This window comes from Coenobita brevimanus, chromosome 116, assembly GCF_032717465.1.
Source record: "Coenobita brevimanus isolate Jiangsu-jjx chromosome 116, ASM3271746v2, whole genome shotgun sequence".
In the NCBI taxonomy this organism is placed as follows: domain Eukaryota; kingdom Metazoa; phylum Arthropoda; class Malacostraca; order Decapoda; family Coenobitidae; genus Coenobita; species Coenobita brevimanus.
The window spans coordinates 24354258-24370053 of record NC_137069.1 but is presented as its reverse complement, the minus strand read 5'-3'; the positions used below and the strand labels follow the sequence as shown (position 1 = coordinate 24370053).

Sequence of the window (15796 nt, the reverse complement as noted above, 5' to 3'; positions counted from 1 at the left end):
CATAATTGGCGCGGCTCGGAATATGACCTTGACCTTGGCTTACTTTCACCAATTTCTAACTCGCAAGGGGATTTTCATCTCTACTACACACCTGTAAAAATTTGTGATGATATCTTGAGAGGTTGCAAATTTATTATGGTAACAGACGGACAGACGTTGGACTACTTTCACCAGTTTCGAACTCGTGATAGATTTTTTTCCCTACTACACATCTGTAAAATATTGTAATGATATCTTGAGCAGATGCGAAGTTAGAGTGCCAACAGAAACATGGACAGACGGACAAATTAATACAAAAATATCAGCTTCGCTATCGCTGCTTGTAAACATACAGCATATTATCATGTCAAATCAAAATAAGTAATAATATTTGTGTTTATTATTATGCCCCCAGATTGAGAATCACTGCCCTAACCCCTTGACTACTGTGTCATATTTCATGTGTTATTCTCAGTAATCTGATTATGAAAATTAGCAGAGACTTTTGGGAGCTGTGAGGAATATGTATGCTCATTAAAAGTCCATCATTTAGGGAAAAAAAAAAAAAAAAGGAGTATATAACAAAAAAAAAAAAAAGTATCTCACACAAGGGGTACGATGAATTTTAGAAAGATCAATAAAAGTTGTGAATTCTCCAGAATATTAATCCATTATCATCTGATTATGCGTATAATTATAATGGCTCCAGATCTGTACAGGTGCAGTGTGTCAGCCTTGTGAAAGCACGTTGTATCAGCGTGGTGAATAATCATCGGGCAATTTCCTGCAGTTATCGTCTGTGTTGTCAAATTGTTTTTCTCGTCAATTGTTCACCGATAATTTTTGATCTGCCATACGGCCTTCATTGCCACCGTCATTCGAACTTCAGTGGTTAAGTATTGCCTATATGACCTGACATTTCTCCTAAAAGAAAAAAAAATGTAGGGTAGCAAGAATAAAATTAAAGACGTCCTTGGGATGAAGGGGCTAGCCTCACGCCGGGAATCAGCTGTGAGATTCTTTGTGCTGGAAAGGAAAATTCGACCCTTCAGTACCAGGATATACGAATTTCACTTTAGCTCTCAGACGATTTCCTTCAGCTTGGTCTCTAATGAAGGAGGGGTTGATGGGTGAGGTGTTCGGAGCAATGTCATTCACAGCTATACCTCTTTCACTTTAACTTGGCGCTGATATTCTTTCTGTTGATTTTTCTCTCACACAGGGAAGTTAGGAGCAATGTCTTACACAACTATACCTCTTTCACTTTAACCTGGCCCAGATTTTCTTCTTGTAGTTTTCACATATAGATCAGTGTTAGAAGTAAACTATAATACATCTCACCATACTCCCCATAGCACTTCTTCATGACTAGCATCCTACTCCAGTGCTTGTGTTACAACTCACCAAACGAGATAGGGAGTTGGCAAATTTAGGCCAAGTTAGAGTAAAACGAGTACAGCTAATAGTAACCCCTCCCATCATACTAGAGGTCCCATCCCAAGCTGAACAAACTCGTCTGTTGTCAGCAAGAATGAAGGACGTCCTGGTACTGAAAGGGTTAAGTGAACGGTTTCCCACATGGGGAGTGACGTGCCAAAATAGTGAGGTGGGCAAACAAAGCAGAGGCTGATTCACAAGATGTGGTTTCCAAACACTCAAGTTTTAAAGGATTACTGGGCTTCTTTTGAAGATATGTTGTTTTAATAGTTTACCTGACAGTTTTAAAGCACAGGATTTTTGGAACACTGCTGGGTGTGTTGTTTTAAAGATACATATTTTTGATGGCTTACCTGATGCAGTTTCGAAGCAAAGTGATATTCTGAAATAGTACTGGGTGTGCTGTCTTGAAGTTACATTGTTTTCGTGGCTTACCTGATGCAATTTCGAAGCAAAGTGACGTTCTAAAGTATTACGAAGCATTATTGGGTGTGTTGCCTTAAAGTTACATTATTTTGAATGGTTTTCCTAATACAATTTTGATGCATAATCATCTGCAGCATTATTGGGTGTGTGTTCTTTTTCAGAAGGGTTTTGGACAAAAGATTAAGTTCTCTTATACAGAGAGAGAGAGAGAGAGAGAGAGAGAGAGAGAGAGAGAGAGAGAGAGAGAATGTAAACCTGTTGGAAAACTCATATAAATCCATGACTGAGGGCAGTATCTAAAAAAATAAAAGGCAGAGAAAGGAAGACAGGAAGAGAGAGGGAGGAGGGGAAGAAACATGAATGAAGGGAGAAAAGGAAAATTGAAAGATAGAAAGAAAAAAAAGAGCTTAGTGAAAAGCAAAGAAAGTGGGGATCAGGTGAACATTAAGGGAGACTCATACGGACACCAGTTAGAAACAAATGGACTAAAGAAACAGGAAAAAAAAAAGACGAAGAGAGACTAGATGGGGACAGCTTAGAGAAAATGGGACAGACTAATAAAAAAAAAAAAAGTAGAGAAAATACAATAGGCCAAACTCATTTAGATCACAGAGAGTGAACTACCCCATAGAGCAGAAAAGATCTAGGAAGGAAGGAAGAAAAAATGAAGTGAAGAAAAAGAGAAAGAAACAGGTAAGGCTTAGAGAAAACGAGAGGGTAAAATACAAGTGAGGAAGTTACATTAGGGAGTGACTCGTGTATATCCCAGCTGGAACTACCTCTAGGGAGGAAAAAGACCAAGAAGGAGAAAAAAAAACGGAAAAGAGAAACAGAAGAATAGATGAAGAAGGAGGGAAAGAAAAGGGATAGTCACAGCTTAAAATTAAAAAAACGAGATAATGAAAAGGAAAATGGAGAAGTTAACATCAGGGGGACTCAGGTAGACCCCAGATGGAGGACCGGCGCTAGAGATACCGCCACTAGTAGCCCCGTCCACCGTAGACTAGAGGCTGAGTTGCAGTAGGAGAAGTCACAGGAGCAGACCCGGCGGATGAGGACCCGGGTGGTGTAGGTCTCGCACGTGTTGGTCATGATGGTGTCGTTGGTGGCGCAGTTTCGGTGGAAGCTCTCCATCTCCCCTGGGGGAAGAAAGGAGAGGGGTAGATTATAGGGAGGCTTCCTAGCACCTCTTCCTTAGCGATTTATTTTGCATATTGGGCTTTTAATATTTGCTGGCACGCTTTTTTACCTCTTTTTAATATGGATTGCAGCAAATATGAGAATCATGAGTGCCATGTATGGAATAAATCGGTAAGGAAAAGGTGTTAAAAATCGCCAAAACAGCTTAAATAGGATCTATGGACCACACAGACGATTGTATTCCTTTTAGGTGGTCCGGGCTTAATATTACAAGAGAAAGAGAGAGAGAGAGAGAGAGAGGAGAAAATGGAGACAGAAATAGGAAGAGAGAGCTAGCTACTCAACATTAATCTCAGACAGTCTCATATTCACATATCAGTAAATTGAAGAGAGAGAGAGAGAGAGAGAGAGAGAGAGAGAGAGAGAGAGAGAGAGAGAGAGAGAGAGAGAGAGAGAGAGAGAGAGAGAGAGAGAGACTCAGCATGCATAGGTAATGTGCTGCCAATCTGCATGAACAACACTTTGCCTGAATAATCAAAGGGAGAAAATCACTGAAGGTTTGGTCAGTAATTTATTTGCTGAACTAACGTTATTATTACTTTGTTGTCAGTATTTCATTTATATATTTAATTTATCTCTTTATCTTTTCTTTATCTCTTTTTATTACAATTACTTTATAGAAGTTTACTTTAGAGCTACTTATAAAAATGTTCTTTAGAAATTCGTCGGATTTGTGTTATCTATCTATTCTATCTATAGCCAGACGCCTTCATCCCGTAAAGGGTGGCCACAAACAAATCGCCTCCATGCCGCCCTGTCCTCTGCCATTACACTGCCCTCCCCTCAACTCACACATCCCCTCTCTCATATACCTCTCCACTCCATCTCATCCTCGGTCTACTCTTTACTCTATATTTCACTCCTCTCTCTCTCTCTCTCTCTCTCTCTCTCTCTCTCTCTCTCTCTCTCTCTCCCAATTCATGATAAAACTGTCCCTGAAACTGTCAAAAATTCACTGCATTTTGCATAAAACTTCCTGGTCATGTTAACACGTCCTGGTGCAAGTGAGGCCACAAGTGGTCAATTTTTGAAGTCAAAGGTCAAGGAAGGTCAAGGTAGGACAAGGTAGATCAATGCAGGTCAAGGTAGGTCAAGGTAGAACAAGGCAGGTCAAGGTAGGTCAAGGTAGGTCAAGGTAAAACTTTCCAATATGTTGACACTGCACTGTTGAAGAAGTTGTAGTTAACTTTTACTGTTTTCCTAAATTTTCCCAAATACTTTTGAAAGTTTATTCTTCTACACACACACACACACACACACACACACACACACACACACACACACACACACACACACACACACACACACAAAAGTCATGTGTGTGACATGTATTATACTGTACATGTATCATGTATACAGTATATCCTCGCCACATTTCTTGTATTCATCTGGTCTAGCCAAGTATATGTATGTACGTATGTATGTATGTATGTATGTGTATGTCCTGTATCGCACATGTATCATCTATGTATCATATTTGTATCTTCCTTGTATCCAGTATTAACAGTCCACGGTGCACATGTGTGTATGTATGTATGTATGTCTAGCCTTCCCAGCGGACTCCAACCCATTACCCTAATATGCTCAACGTGATACAACCCACGCTAAACACTGCCTACTTACGCTGATATACTAACGCACTTACTCTGATATACTAACCTACATACGTACTCTGATATACTAACCTACTTACGCCCATACTTGTATGTTTACTTACTTGGAGGTATACTTACTCTGAACCTACTTATTTACTCTGAGAAACCTACTTACTGATATACTTATCTACTTACACTGATATACTAACCTACTTAGATACTCTGATATACTAACCTACCCACACTGATAACCTAACCTACTTACTTACATTGTGATATGCTAACATACATCCAGGCTTACTTACCGCCACACACTAATTTACTTACACAGTGGCCTACTTATACCAATATACTCACTGGCTTACTCCAAGGCATGTCTGTCTACTTACCAGAGGGCCTACTTACCCTAATCCACTAACCCACTTTGAGACCAACCAACAATAATTGCCAGTCTACTTAAGCTTATTAACATATCCACTCTAGGCTGTGCTTCATTATCAGTACTTACATATAAAACTACTTACGGATGTTATATTTATGCGTATTTCCCTTCCACACTGACCAACTTCATCATCACCATCATCATCATCATCTTCATCATCATAATCATTATAATCATCATCATCATCACCATCATCATCATCATCATCGTCATTATCATCATCATCGTCATTATCATCATCATCGTCATTATCATCATCATCACCATCAACATCACCACCATCACCATCATCATCATCATCATCATCATCATCATCATCATCATCATCACCATCACCACCACCACCACCACCACCATCATCATCATCATCATCATCATCATCATCATCATCGTCATTACTATCACCACCATCATCATCATCATCATCATCATCATCATCATCATCATCATCACCATCACCATCACCACCACCACCACCACCACCATCATCATCATCATCATCATCATCATCGTCATTACTATCACCACCATCATCATCATCATCACCATCATTCTAAACAGGAAGAAAGCCTCTCACTTTTCTCCACTCTGACCTATTTCCTGTCAGCCTGTTCCATCCAATCCCAGCAAATCTCCGCATCTCTGTCTGCCTCTTCCTCTCACTCCATCTCTCCATCTTGTTCTCTGTCTGCCTCTTCCTCTCACTCCATCTCACCATCTTGTTCTCTGTCTGCCTCTTCCTCTCACTCCATCTCTCCATCTTGTTCTCAGTCTGCCTCTTCCTCTCACTCCATCTCTCCATCTTGTTCTCAGTCTGCCTCTTCCTCTCACTCCATCTCACCATCTTGTTCCCTGCCTGCCATTTCCTCTCACTCCATCTCTTCATCTCGTTCTCAGTCTGCCTCTTCCTCTCACTCCATCTCTGGGCTGCCACTCAGTTACCTGGTTGTTCATCTGTTATCTCTTTTACAAAGGGCGTGACCTGCCCACATCCATTTATGCTTTTGGACTGTACTGATTATATCCTCTACTTTCCTCTATTCCCTTATCCAGGAAGCTCCCTTTTTATCTTTATATGTGACACCTTTATCTCTCCATGTGATACCTAATACAATATTCTCCATTCCTCTCCTACACCCCTAAATTAATTCTCTCTCCTTAACCAAAATTAAAGATTTAAAAAAAAAAAATTCAAGCTGAGTAGATAAAATCTCGAGTGACTAGTAAGGGACGAATTTGGAAAGTTTAAATACTTTGTCGAAGAGGTTTAATAAAGGTGAATATGTTACATTTACCCACATATGATTTATTAAAGCTTTTTATTAGGGTTATTATGCTTCATATTCTTCATTCTCTTCGTCATCTTCATCATCATCATCACATTCTTCTTTTTCATCGTTATCATCATTATTATTGTTATTATTATTATTATTATTATTATTATTAATATTAATATTATTATTATTATTATTATTATTATTATTATTATTACAGGTAGTAGTAGTAGTTGTACTAGTAGTGGTAGTTGTAGTAGTAGTAGTAGTAGTAGTAGTGGTGGTAGTAGTAGTAGCAGTAGTAGTAGTAGAAACAGCAGCAGGTTTAGTAGTAGTAGTAGTAGTAGTAGTAATAGTAGTAGTAGTAGAAGCAGTAGTAGTAGTAGTAACAGTAGTAGTAATAGTAGCAGTATTAGCAGCAGCAGCAGCAGTATTATTATTATTATTATTATTATTATTATTATTATTATTATTACTATTGTTATTTTTTATTACTATTACCTTTACCATAATTATAGTCTTCAATAACCAACCTTTGCCCTAAAATTAAAAATACAGTGAAAATAATCAAACCTAATTACGTCACCATTTTCCGAGCGGCATATAACAAAATGAAATGTAAGGCCACTGCTCGTTCACGCATTTTTAAAGTTTTTCAATGACCTATAAACTTGAAGCCAGCGTGGTTAATTAAACTCATAACTCAGAAACGCAAAAAAAAAAAAAAAAAGGAAAAAAAAAAAGAGAGGGGGGTAAAAGAAAGAAAAAAATGAGAAAGGAGAAAAAGTATGAGGAAGCATTCTTTTTTTCTGAGAAGATGTAAACAGAATGGGGGTAATAAAGGGATATGATGCATCTTGTGGTAATGACAGAGAGAGAGAGAGAGAGAGAGAGAGAGAGAGAGAGAGAGAGAGAGAGACTTTCTAGGTGGTTTGGCCTTACTATAAAAAAAATAGACTTACTCTCTAAATACGAGAGAGAGAGAGAGAGAGAGAGAGAGAGAGAGAGAGAGAGAGAGAGAGAGAGACTTTCTAGGTGGTTTGGCTTTATTATAAAAAAATAGACTTACTCTCTAAATACGAGAGAGAGAGAGAGAGAGAGAGAGAGAGAGAGAGAGGTAATTCAGTGTGAGAGAAATTAGAGCTAGCTTCCACTCTCACCATTAATATCGTAGACGGTCACCGATTCAGAGAGAGAGAGAGAGAGAGAGGTAATCCAGTGTGTGAGAAATTAGAGCTAGCTTCCACTCTCACCATTAATATCGTAGACGGTCACCGATTCAGACAGAGAGGGAGAGAGAGAGAGAGAGAGAGAGAGAGAATCCAGTGTGTGAGAAATTAGAGCTAGCTTACACTCTCACCATTAATATCGTAGACGGTCACCGATTCAGAGAGAGAGAGAGAGAGAGAGAGAGAGAGGTAATCCAGTGTGAGAGAAATTAGAGCTAGCTTCCACTCTCACCATTAATATCGTAGACGGTCACCGATTCACAGCCCAAGTCGCAGGATCCGGACTCGATCTGCTCCTCAGTGAAGTTGGCGTCCATGCAGCCGTCTATCCTCGAGCTGTTGCTTCGAGGAGAGTAGCTGCAGAGGAAACACTCCACGCTGAGGCCTGGACGGGCAGGAAAACGAGGAAAATATGGTAGGAAAATTGAGTAAGAAAACTTAGCTGGAAGTCAGGCAAAAGGTGATGATGATGATGATGATTGTGATTTAGGAAGAAAAACTGCAGAGGAAACAGCCCACGCTGTGCCCTAGAGGGGGAGGAAAATAGGGAAAATCAGGTAGGAAAACTGGGTAGGGAAATTGAGAAGGAAATCAGGAGAAAGGTGATGATGATGATGATTGTGATTTGGGAAGAGTAGCTGCAGAGGAAACACTCCATGCTGAGGCCTATGGGGGAGGAAAATCAGAAAGATGAGGTAAGAAATTTAGGAACGAAATCAGGACAGTATGGTAAGAAAATTGGGTAGGAAGTCAGGAAAATAAGGTAAGAAAATTGGGTAGAAAATCAGGAAAATAAGGTAGGAAATTGTATAGAAAATCAGGAAAATATGGTAAGAATATTTGGTAAAAAATCAGTGAAATATGGTAAGAAACCGGGTAGGCCATCAGGAAAAATGTGATGATGGTGATGATGATGATGCTTCTAGGAGAGTAGCTGCAGAGAAAACACTCCACGCTGAAGCCTGGAGGGAAACGAAAATGAGGCAGGAAAATCAGGAAAGGTGATGATGACGATGATGGCGATGATGATGATGATGACTATGATGATGATGATTCGAGGAAAGCAGCTGCAAAGGAAACACTCCACGCTAAGACCTGAGGAGGAGGAAAATGTGGTAAGAAAATTGGGTAGGATATCAGGTAAAATGTGGTGGTGGTGGTGGTGATGGTGGGCATGATGATGATAATGATGAACTGTTGCTTTACATCACACTGCCACAGGTTATATACACCTCACTCTGTCACACACACACACACACACACACACACACACACACACACACACACTCATTCCCACCCTTACCCCTTCACTTCCATATCCCCCTCCCTATCCCCCCACCCCCACCCCCGTCTCACACATTATAAAAACTGCCTTCGTCTAAACAGCAGTCTCACCCCTTGCCCAGATAATCACAAGGCTCAGTGTAATGTAAACTGCTGGTCGAGAAAGCCGGGCCCTTTACCTCGTTGCAAAGGACAAAGGGAGGAATTAAGCGCCTGACAGAGAAAAGGAGATTCCGCCTTCTGCAACACACGCAAGGCTCTGTAACACACACCCAGGTTGCACAGGTTTATTTCACCTTAGAACTTGGGGATTAAAAGCGACAGTTAGAATAATTATCATAGAATATCAGATGCACACAGTAATAAACACCTTGATTTACTGCAAGGCTTGTCTGGTGCTGGAGTGGGGGCCTTCTCGAGGTGGCACCCATATGACAAGTTCTTTCACACTAACTTGGCCCAGATTTTCTTCCTACCGTAGCTTATTTCAGGCACATCAATGGTTGGAAAAGACAATACTAGGACTTTACATCCTATCCAAAACACATCTTCGTGACTAGTATCATAATCTTGTATAAATATGGTATTACAGTTTAGAATTCAAGATGGAGAGATGGCAATTTTAGGCAAAGTTAGATAAAACGAGTATAGTTGGCTCTGCTGCTTGGTTATAAAACATCCCTCAACTCCCGCTCTCCATGTCCGCTGAAAGAAGGATGGTGGGCTGCTACAGGAGGGGAACTTAAGCCTGCAGTCCACCGAGTTCATGTTCAGATAAGCCTGGGATTACAGCCACTACTACTTCGTGGATTTTGAGATTATACGCAGAGTTAAGAATATTCCAATTTGCTTAGAATAATTTACCTACACAAAACATTGCAGGCGCGTCCCCTTGGTTACTACTTCTTGCTGTTGCCAGATGGTACAAACCTCGTAGGAAAGAAAGAGCAATGAAACCAGCATATGATTCGGTGATTCGCTGGGACTGGATGGAACAGACGGACAGTGAAAAAAAAAAGAAGAAAGTGAGGCCTTTCTTCTGCATTAGACTGACTCAGCCTGGTGATGATGATGATGATGATGATGATGATGATGACGTTCATATTTTTCCTGTGCTACTAAAAGAAGGTTGTCGAAGTAATTGTGCAGAGGAGATATAAAGGAGCTTCGCACGGTTGTGTGTGTGTGTGTGTGTGTGTGTGTGTGTGTGTTTGTAAAAGGCAGGCAATACTGCGTGTACGCCCTTTGCGTGTGCATGTTTAAAGGGACTTCAATACTGTGTGTGTGTGTGTGTGTGTGTGTGTGTGTGTGTGTGTGTGTGTGTGTATTTATGTATATGTATGTATGTGTATTTGTGTATGTACGTGTGCGTCTGCGTCAGTGTGTACGTGTGTGTGTTCGCTTGTCTCTGTGCGTGTGCTGGGGCGAAATGCAGATTAGTTGAGAGCTGCAAATGTCAATCATCCGCTTCAGTTCTTTGCAACGCGGGGTCACAGGCAAGAAGGCAAACTATTAAGTCACTGAATATATTTGGCTGCTTGATTATGTGACGTGGTGTGTGTGTCGAGAGAGAGGGAGAAAAAAAGTGAGTCGTCCTTCTATTAATTTCGGTTATAAAGGAAATGTGATATACAGTAAAGGGGCTGACTGAGAGAGAGAGAGAGAGAGAGAGAGAGAGAGAGAGAGAATCACATCCAGGGTACAAACGTAGACAAACAAGAGGTCACGTTATATTTCACCTGTTCTGTTTCGCACTTTCCTTTGCTGGCTATTGTTGTTAAGCTGTGAGAGGCTTGGCATAATTCTCTGCACATAGATATAATATTTCTCCTAATATTTCACCTCCTCTGCTTCTCACTTTCGTCTGCTGGCTAGGATGAGGGAGACTTTGTTGTGATGTCATATTAGGGTCAAGGGAGTCAAAACAAGGGTATATAAGGTCGAAGGGCGATGTAAGGTCACGTTCATTATCCTTGCCTTGTCCTTAAAGTCCTTTGAGCCGTAGGGAAAATGGATCCGGCACGGTCCTTCTACAGGGGAACTGATGACTGGTGGGAGAGGCAAGGCTACGACTGGCCGGGGTTGTATCCAAATTCGTCACTGGGAATGCTTCACACAAAAATACACGAAAATGCACACACACACACACACACACACGCACACACACACACACACACACACACACACACACACACACACACACACACACACACACACACACACACACACACACACACACACACACACACACACACACACACACACACACACACACACACACACACACACACACACACACACTGCAGAAACAAACAGCGACTTCAAATAAACTCAGAGCAGCGGGAAACGCATTACAAAGAGAGGTCAGAGGCGGCGTTTTAAAACTCTTGCTGTCTCCACACGATTTTATCCACACACACAAACAAAAATGAAAGAAAGAAAGAAAGTGAAAGCAGCGAATTCAAACGAGATCAAAGCAGTGGGGAACATACAACAAACAGAAGGGAGAGGTGACATCGTTATTGCGCTGAACACCGTAAAAAAAAAAAAAAATCTAGTTATAATAAATTCGTAAAAACAAAAACAAAAAAAAAACGAAAAAAAAGCAAAATCACATAAAACTCAGAAAGACGGTGAACGTACGAAACACAGAAGTGAGCGGTGACATCGCAAAGCGCTGGGCATCATCAAAAAATATTCCAGTTATAATAAGCACGTCTGGTGGTATAAACACACACACACACACACACACACACACACACACACACACATGAAAAGAGAAAAAATGCAACAAAATCACATAAAACTCAGAAAGACGGGGAAGGTACGACATACCAGAGGCGAGAGGTGGCATCGCAAAGCACTGGCCATCAAAATAATATCTGGTTATAATAAATTCGTCTAGTGGTATAAATAACCCCCAAAACGAGAAAAAAATGCAGCAAAATCACAAAACTCAGAAAGCTGGGAACACACAGTACAGCACGACACAGAGAGGTGAGAGGTGGCATCGTAAAGAACAGGGCATCATCAAAAAATCTAGTTATAATAAATTCGTCTGGTGATATCAGAAACACACAAAAAAGGAGAGAAAATGCAGCAAAATCACATAAAACTCAGAAAGACAGGGAACGTAGAGCATAGGGAGGTGAGAGGTGGCGTCATTTTAGCTCTGGTCGGCGTCATTTTCTGGTCTGTTAGCTTCGATATTAGTAGACCTGATTACCGGCGTGGAAAATGGTCTGTTTACGTCAACTGAGGAATGAAATTAAGGTTTGCAGTACGTACTTTTGAGAGAGAGAGAGAGAGAGAGAGAGAGAGAGAGAGAGAGAGAGAGAGTCTTGCATTGAACATGGTCGGGATTTAATATTAATACAAGGTCTTTCGTTCTCTAATTACCAAAGTTTTGGAACAGAGAGAGAGAGAGAGAGAGAGAGAGAGAGAGAGACTTTATCTTGCTTTGAACGTGGTCTGGCTTTAATATTAATAGGAAGACTTTTGTTCTGTAATTACGAATGTTTTAGAACTGAGAGAGAGAGAGAGAGAGAGAGAGAGAGAGAGAGAGAGAGAGAGAGAGAGAGAGAGTTCTAATTAAAAAAAAAAAAAAACTTATTATACTGTTAAGCCTTTGACATTGCAGTAAATTATAATAAAAGAAAAAAAAATGTCGATTCACCCACCACTCAGTTACTAGAGAGAGAGAGAGAGAGAGAGAGAGAGAGAGAGAGAGAGAGAGAAATGCCACCTCTAAAACCAGGGAACTGTTTTGGAACATAGCGCAAAATGTATGAATGTCACAGAAAGACTGAAAGTTAAAAATATAAAAAGGAAATCCTGACAAATGAAAGGACATACAGACATAAAGAGATTAATTATTTTTAGAAGCAAGGCTGATCAATGTGACATGAAAAATATTATTGTCAAAAACAAGAAAATAAATAGCCAATACTCTTGCGTCTGGAGATTGCTAGTATGAATGACTTACGTTGGAAATGTATGAATGTAATAAACTAAGTCGGTTGTAAAAGAGTTGAGGAATATGGAGATGGTAAATGCATTAAAAAAAATTTGTCTTGAAGAGTATGAAGATAGTAAATGTATCATTGCAGTAAAATAAGTCACATGTAAAAAAGTGTTGAGGAATAATGAAGATAGTACCGGTATGTGATGATGAAGGCAGGATGGGACAAAAAAGGACGGTATTCTCGTGTGGTTTTGAAGCATACTTAACAATTCTTCCTCACCGGTTTATTTCTGAATCTGCTCCGTTACTACAGTCTTGTGTTATTCAAGCATATCGCCATTATAAAGAGACGTAAGAAGCTAAAGGGGATATGAATGGACGAGAATACTGATCTTAGTCTTCTCATGGTCGCGCCTTCTCTAGTAACCTATTCCAGCTAAAGCCAGTTTCATTCAATTGAGAGAGAGAGAGAGAGAGAGAGAGAGAGAGAGAGACTATCTTTACTCCTACTCCATTACCCCCAGACTCTTTGGGATTCGAATCTGTGCCCGGAACACCTTGGGCTGGTGCATGATTGATGACTACAACGTGGTGATTTGCTCTCTCTCCCTCTCTGTCTGTCTGTTAGTCTATCTGTCTGTTAGTCTGTCTGTCTGTCTGTCTGTCTGTCTGTCTGTCTGTCTCTCTCTCTCTCTCTCTCTCTCTCTCCTGCGTCCAAGAACCAGGCTAATGGTAGGAACGTGGGCTGGTCTTGTTTTTGTTTTGGATTTTGTTGTTGTTGTTGTTAATGTTACTGGAGAACTTTGGGAAATAACACTCAAGTACTTACTAATAACAAATCTGCTTTCGGGGGTATGCTTTGCTGGTCCTACCACCACCTAACCCCCACCCCCTTCCTTCCACCACCCCACCCCACCACACCCCTCCCTACCCTACCATACCCTAACCCACCCCATCCCACCCCACCCAACCCCACCCCAACCCAGTCCACACCATCCCACCCCACCCCATCCCATCCTAACTCACTCTACCCCACCCTACCACACCCTACCCAACCCAGCCCAACCCCACACAACCCCACCCCACCCCACCCCACCCCGACACTTTCATGCTTGTAATAACATCATGGCTTCAAAATACCCTCACCTGTGTGGGGATCGAACACACCTCGACACTGTACTTCCAAAAGATGTGTGGCCGTCGCGTAATTATGACTTTTTTCCTGTCACACACACACACACACACACACACACACACACACACACACACACACACTTACCTATGATCTCCAGTTTTTTAAACACAGTGTGTCCAGGCATCTCGAAATGTACGGCGTTTGAATTTGTCTATCTGGTTAATTTGTTTTTATTTCCTTCTTGGAGGGAACAGTCTTGCGGGCTTCTGGCCTTTGGTTCCTACTTCCACTAAAAAATCTGGAATAAATTGGCTCTCTAGTTATTATTATTATTATTTTGGAGGGCGAGGAACCTTCCAGGCAGGCCTTTAGTTCCTTCTTCCTTGCATTAAAAAAAAAAAAAAGTCTGGAATACCTGACCTCCAAATCGATAAATTCTAAAATAAACAAGAAGCGGTGCCAAGGCACAGCAAACCCGTCCCCGGCAGTCATTTTAGTGCTGACATAAATATAACACGATATCTAGTTAGAGATGTATCAAATTTGGGGTAAATCGGGGGAAATTGATGATTTGATGCCCATTTGAAATTTTAGGCCCGACCCACCTGACATTGATCCCCCTACCGCTAACTGGGGGGGGGGGAGTGACCTCCCTGATGTAATGAGGCATGTTATAGGATTCAGATTTGAAAGACGCACCTTTAGGTTTTGGTTTCATGTCGATATGACGAATTTGAAAGGAGTTATGGAGAAAAAACTTTTTTTTTTTTTTTTACATATTTTTACATTCTTTGGCCGTACAGCCTGGACTTTGGCCCAAATTGGCCAAAATTTAAGCAGGTGATCAGAAGGTCATAGCCCATCATCCTTGTAGTTTTAGTCAAAATCGCACCAATAGTTCTCTCGTAAAGTTGTTAACAGACAGACAGACAGACAAACACATACAAACATACAAGCAAACAAACAAACAGACAAATTGAGTGAAAACAATACCCGTCCCTGAGCCCCTCTGGGGCGGGGACGGGTAATGAAAATCGCCAAGATGAAGGGAAAAAAATATTAAAAATTATTAAATACGCCACCAAGAGCAAGGAGAAAAAAAATAAAAATCGTTTTAACGAATCTGAATATTTTTGAGCCTCCATGAATTTTTTTGACGTTTTTGAGGCAGTGAAAGAAAACTGTTTAATCGTGCTGTATATATAAATTTTTCTTTTTTTTATGATTTCGAAATTGGTAATAAGGTCCATACGGGGGGTGAAATTCTTTGGGAAACTTATGGGTGTGAAAACTGGTGGGGAGAGAGAGAGAGAGAGAGAGAGAGAGAGAGAGAGAGAGAGAGAGTCACAGAAGCCTACGATTTTTATTTTTTATTACTTACCCGGCGTTAGTAGCAGTGCCAGTGTGACCAGCAGGGTAGAAAGGGCCGCCCACAGCCACCGACACGCCATCACAGCCTGTCCGGAGAAACGAAGAAAAAAGAAATGTAATGTCCTCTTCTAAAATATCGATGGAGGAAATTTAAGGAACAATTGTACCTGTGAGAGGTGGTTAGCCTGCATCCCATATTTTTACTGTGTGTGTGTGTGTGTGTGTGTGTGTGTGTGTGTGTGTGTGTTTTGATAAATATTTTGAGTTAACCCTTATCACTGCCATACTTCTATACTGGTTTTACTTTAACTTGGCTTAAAACTGCCATTCCTCCTTCTTGAACACTACGTTAAATCGCGACATGACGATACGGTGCTGGTCACGAAGAAGTGCTATGGAAAGGATATAGAGAGGTATTAATGTCCTTTTCAGCCAGTGATCTTCGTGATATAAGATGTAG

The 15796-nt window shown here is 40.8% G+C and overlaps 1 protein-coding gene across 1 annotated transcript; it reads right to left on the bottom strand.

Moving 5' to 3' along the window:
- Positions 1 to 2778: 2778 nt before the first annotated feature.
- LOC145418686 (uncharacterized) lies at positions 2779 to 15416 on the bottom strand. The gene is made up of 3 exons (XM_080287026.1): positions 15347 to 15416; positions 7815 to 7967; positions 2779 to 2981 (listed from the first exon to the last, which is right to left on the bottom strand). Exons 1-3 carry the CDS (start codon positions 15414 to 15416, stop codon positions 2779 to 2781), a joined length of 426 nt encoding a protein of 141 aa, XP_080143152.1.
- Between the last annotated feature and the right edge of the window lie 380 nt (positions 15417 to 15796).

Excerpts from the sequence above, each read along its gene's own strand:
- LOC145418686 (XM_080287026.1), bottom strand. The coding sequence starts at position 15,416 with ATGGCGTGTCGGTGGCTGTGGGCGGCCCTTTCTACCCTGCTGGTCACA. Across the intron at positions 7,968-15,346 it reads GGCACTGCTACTAACGCCGG|GCCTCAGCGTGGAGTGTTTC; the intron begins GTAAGTAATAAA and ends CTGCCCGTCCAG. Across the intron at positions 2,982-7,814 it reads GACCGTCTACGATATTAATG|GGGAGATGGAGAGCTTCCAC; the intron begins GTGAGAGTGGAA and ends TTCTTCCCCCAG.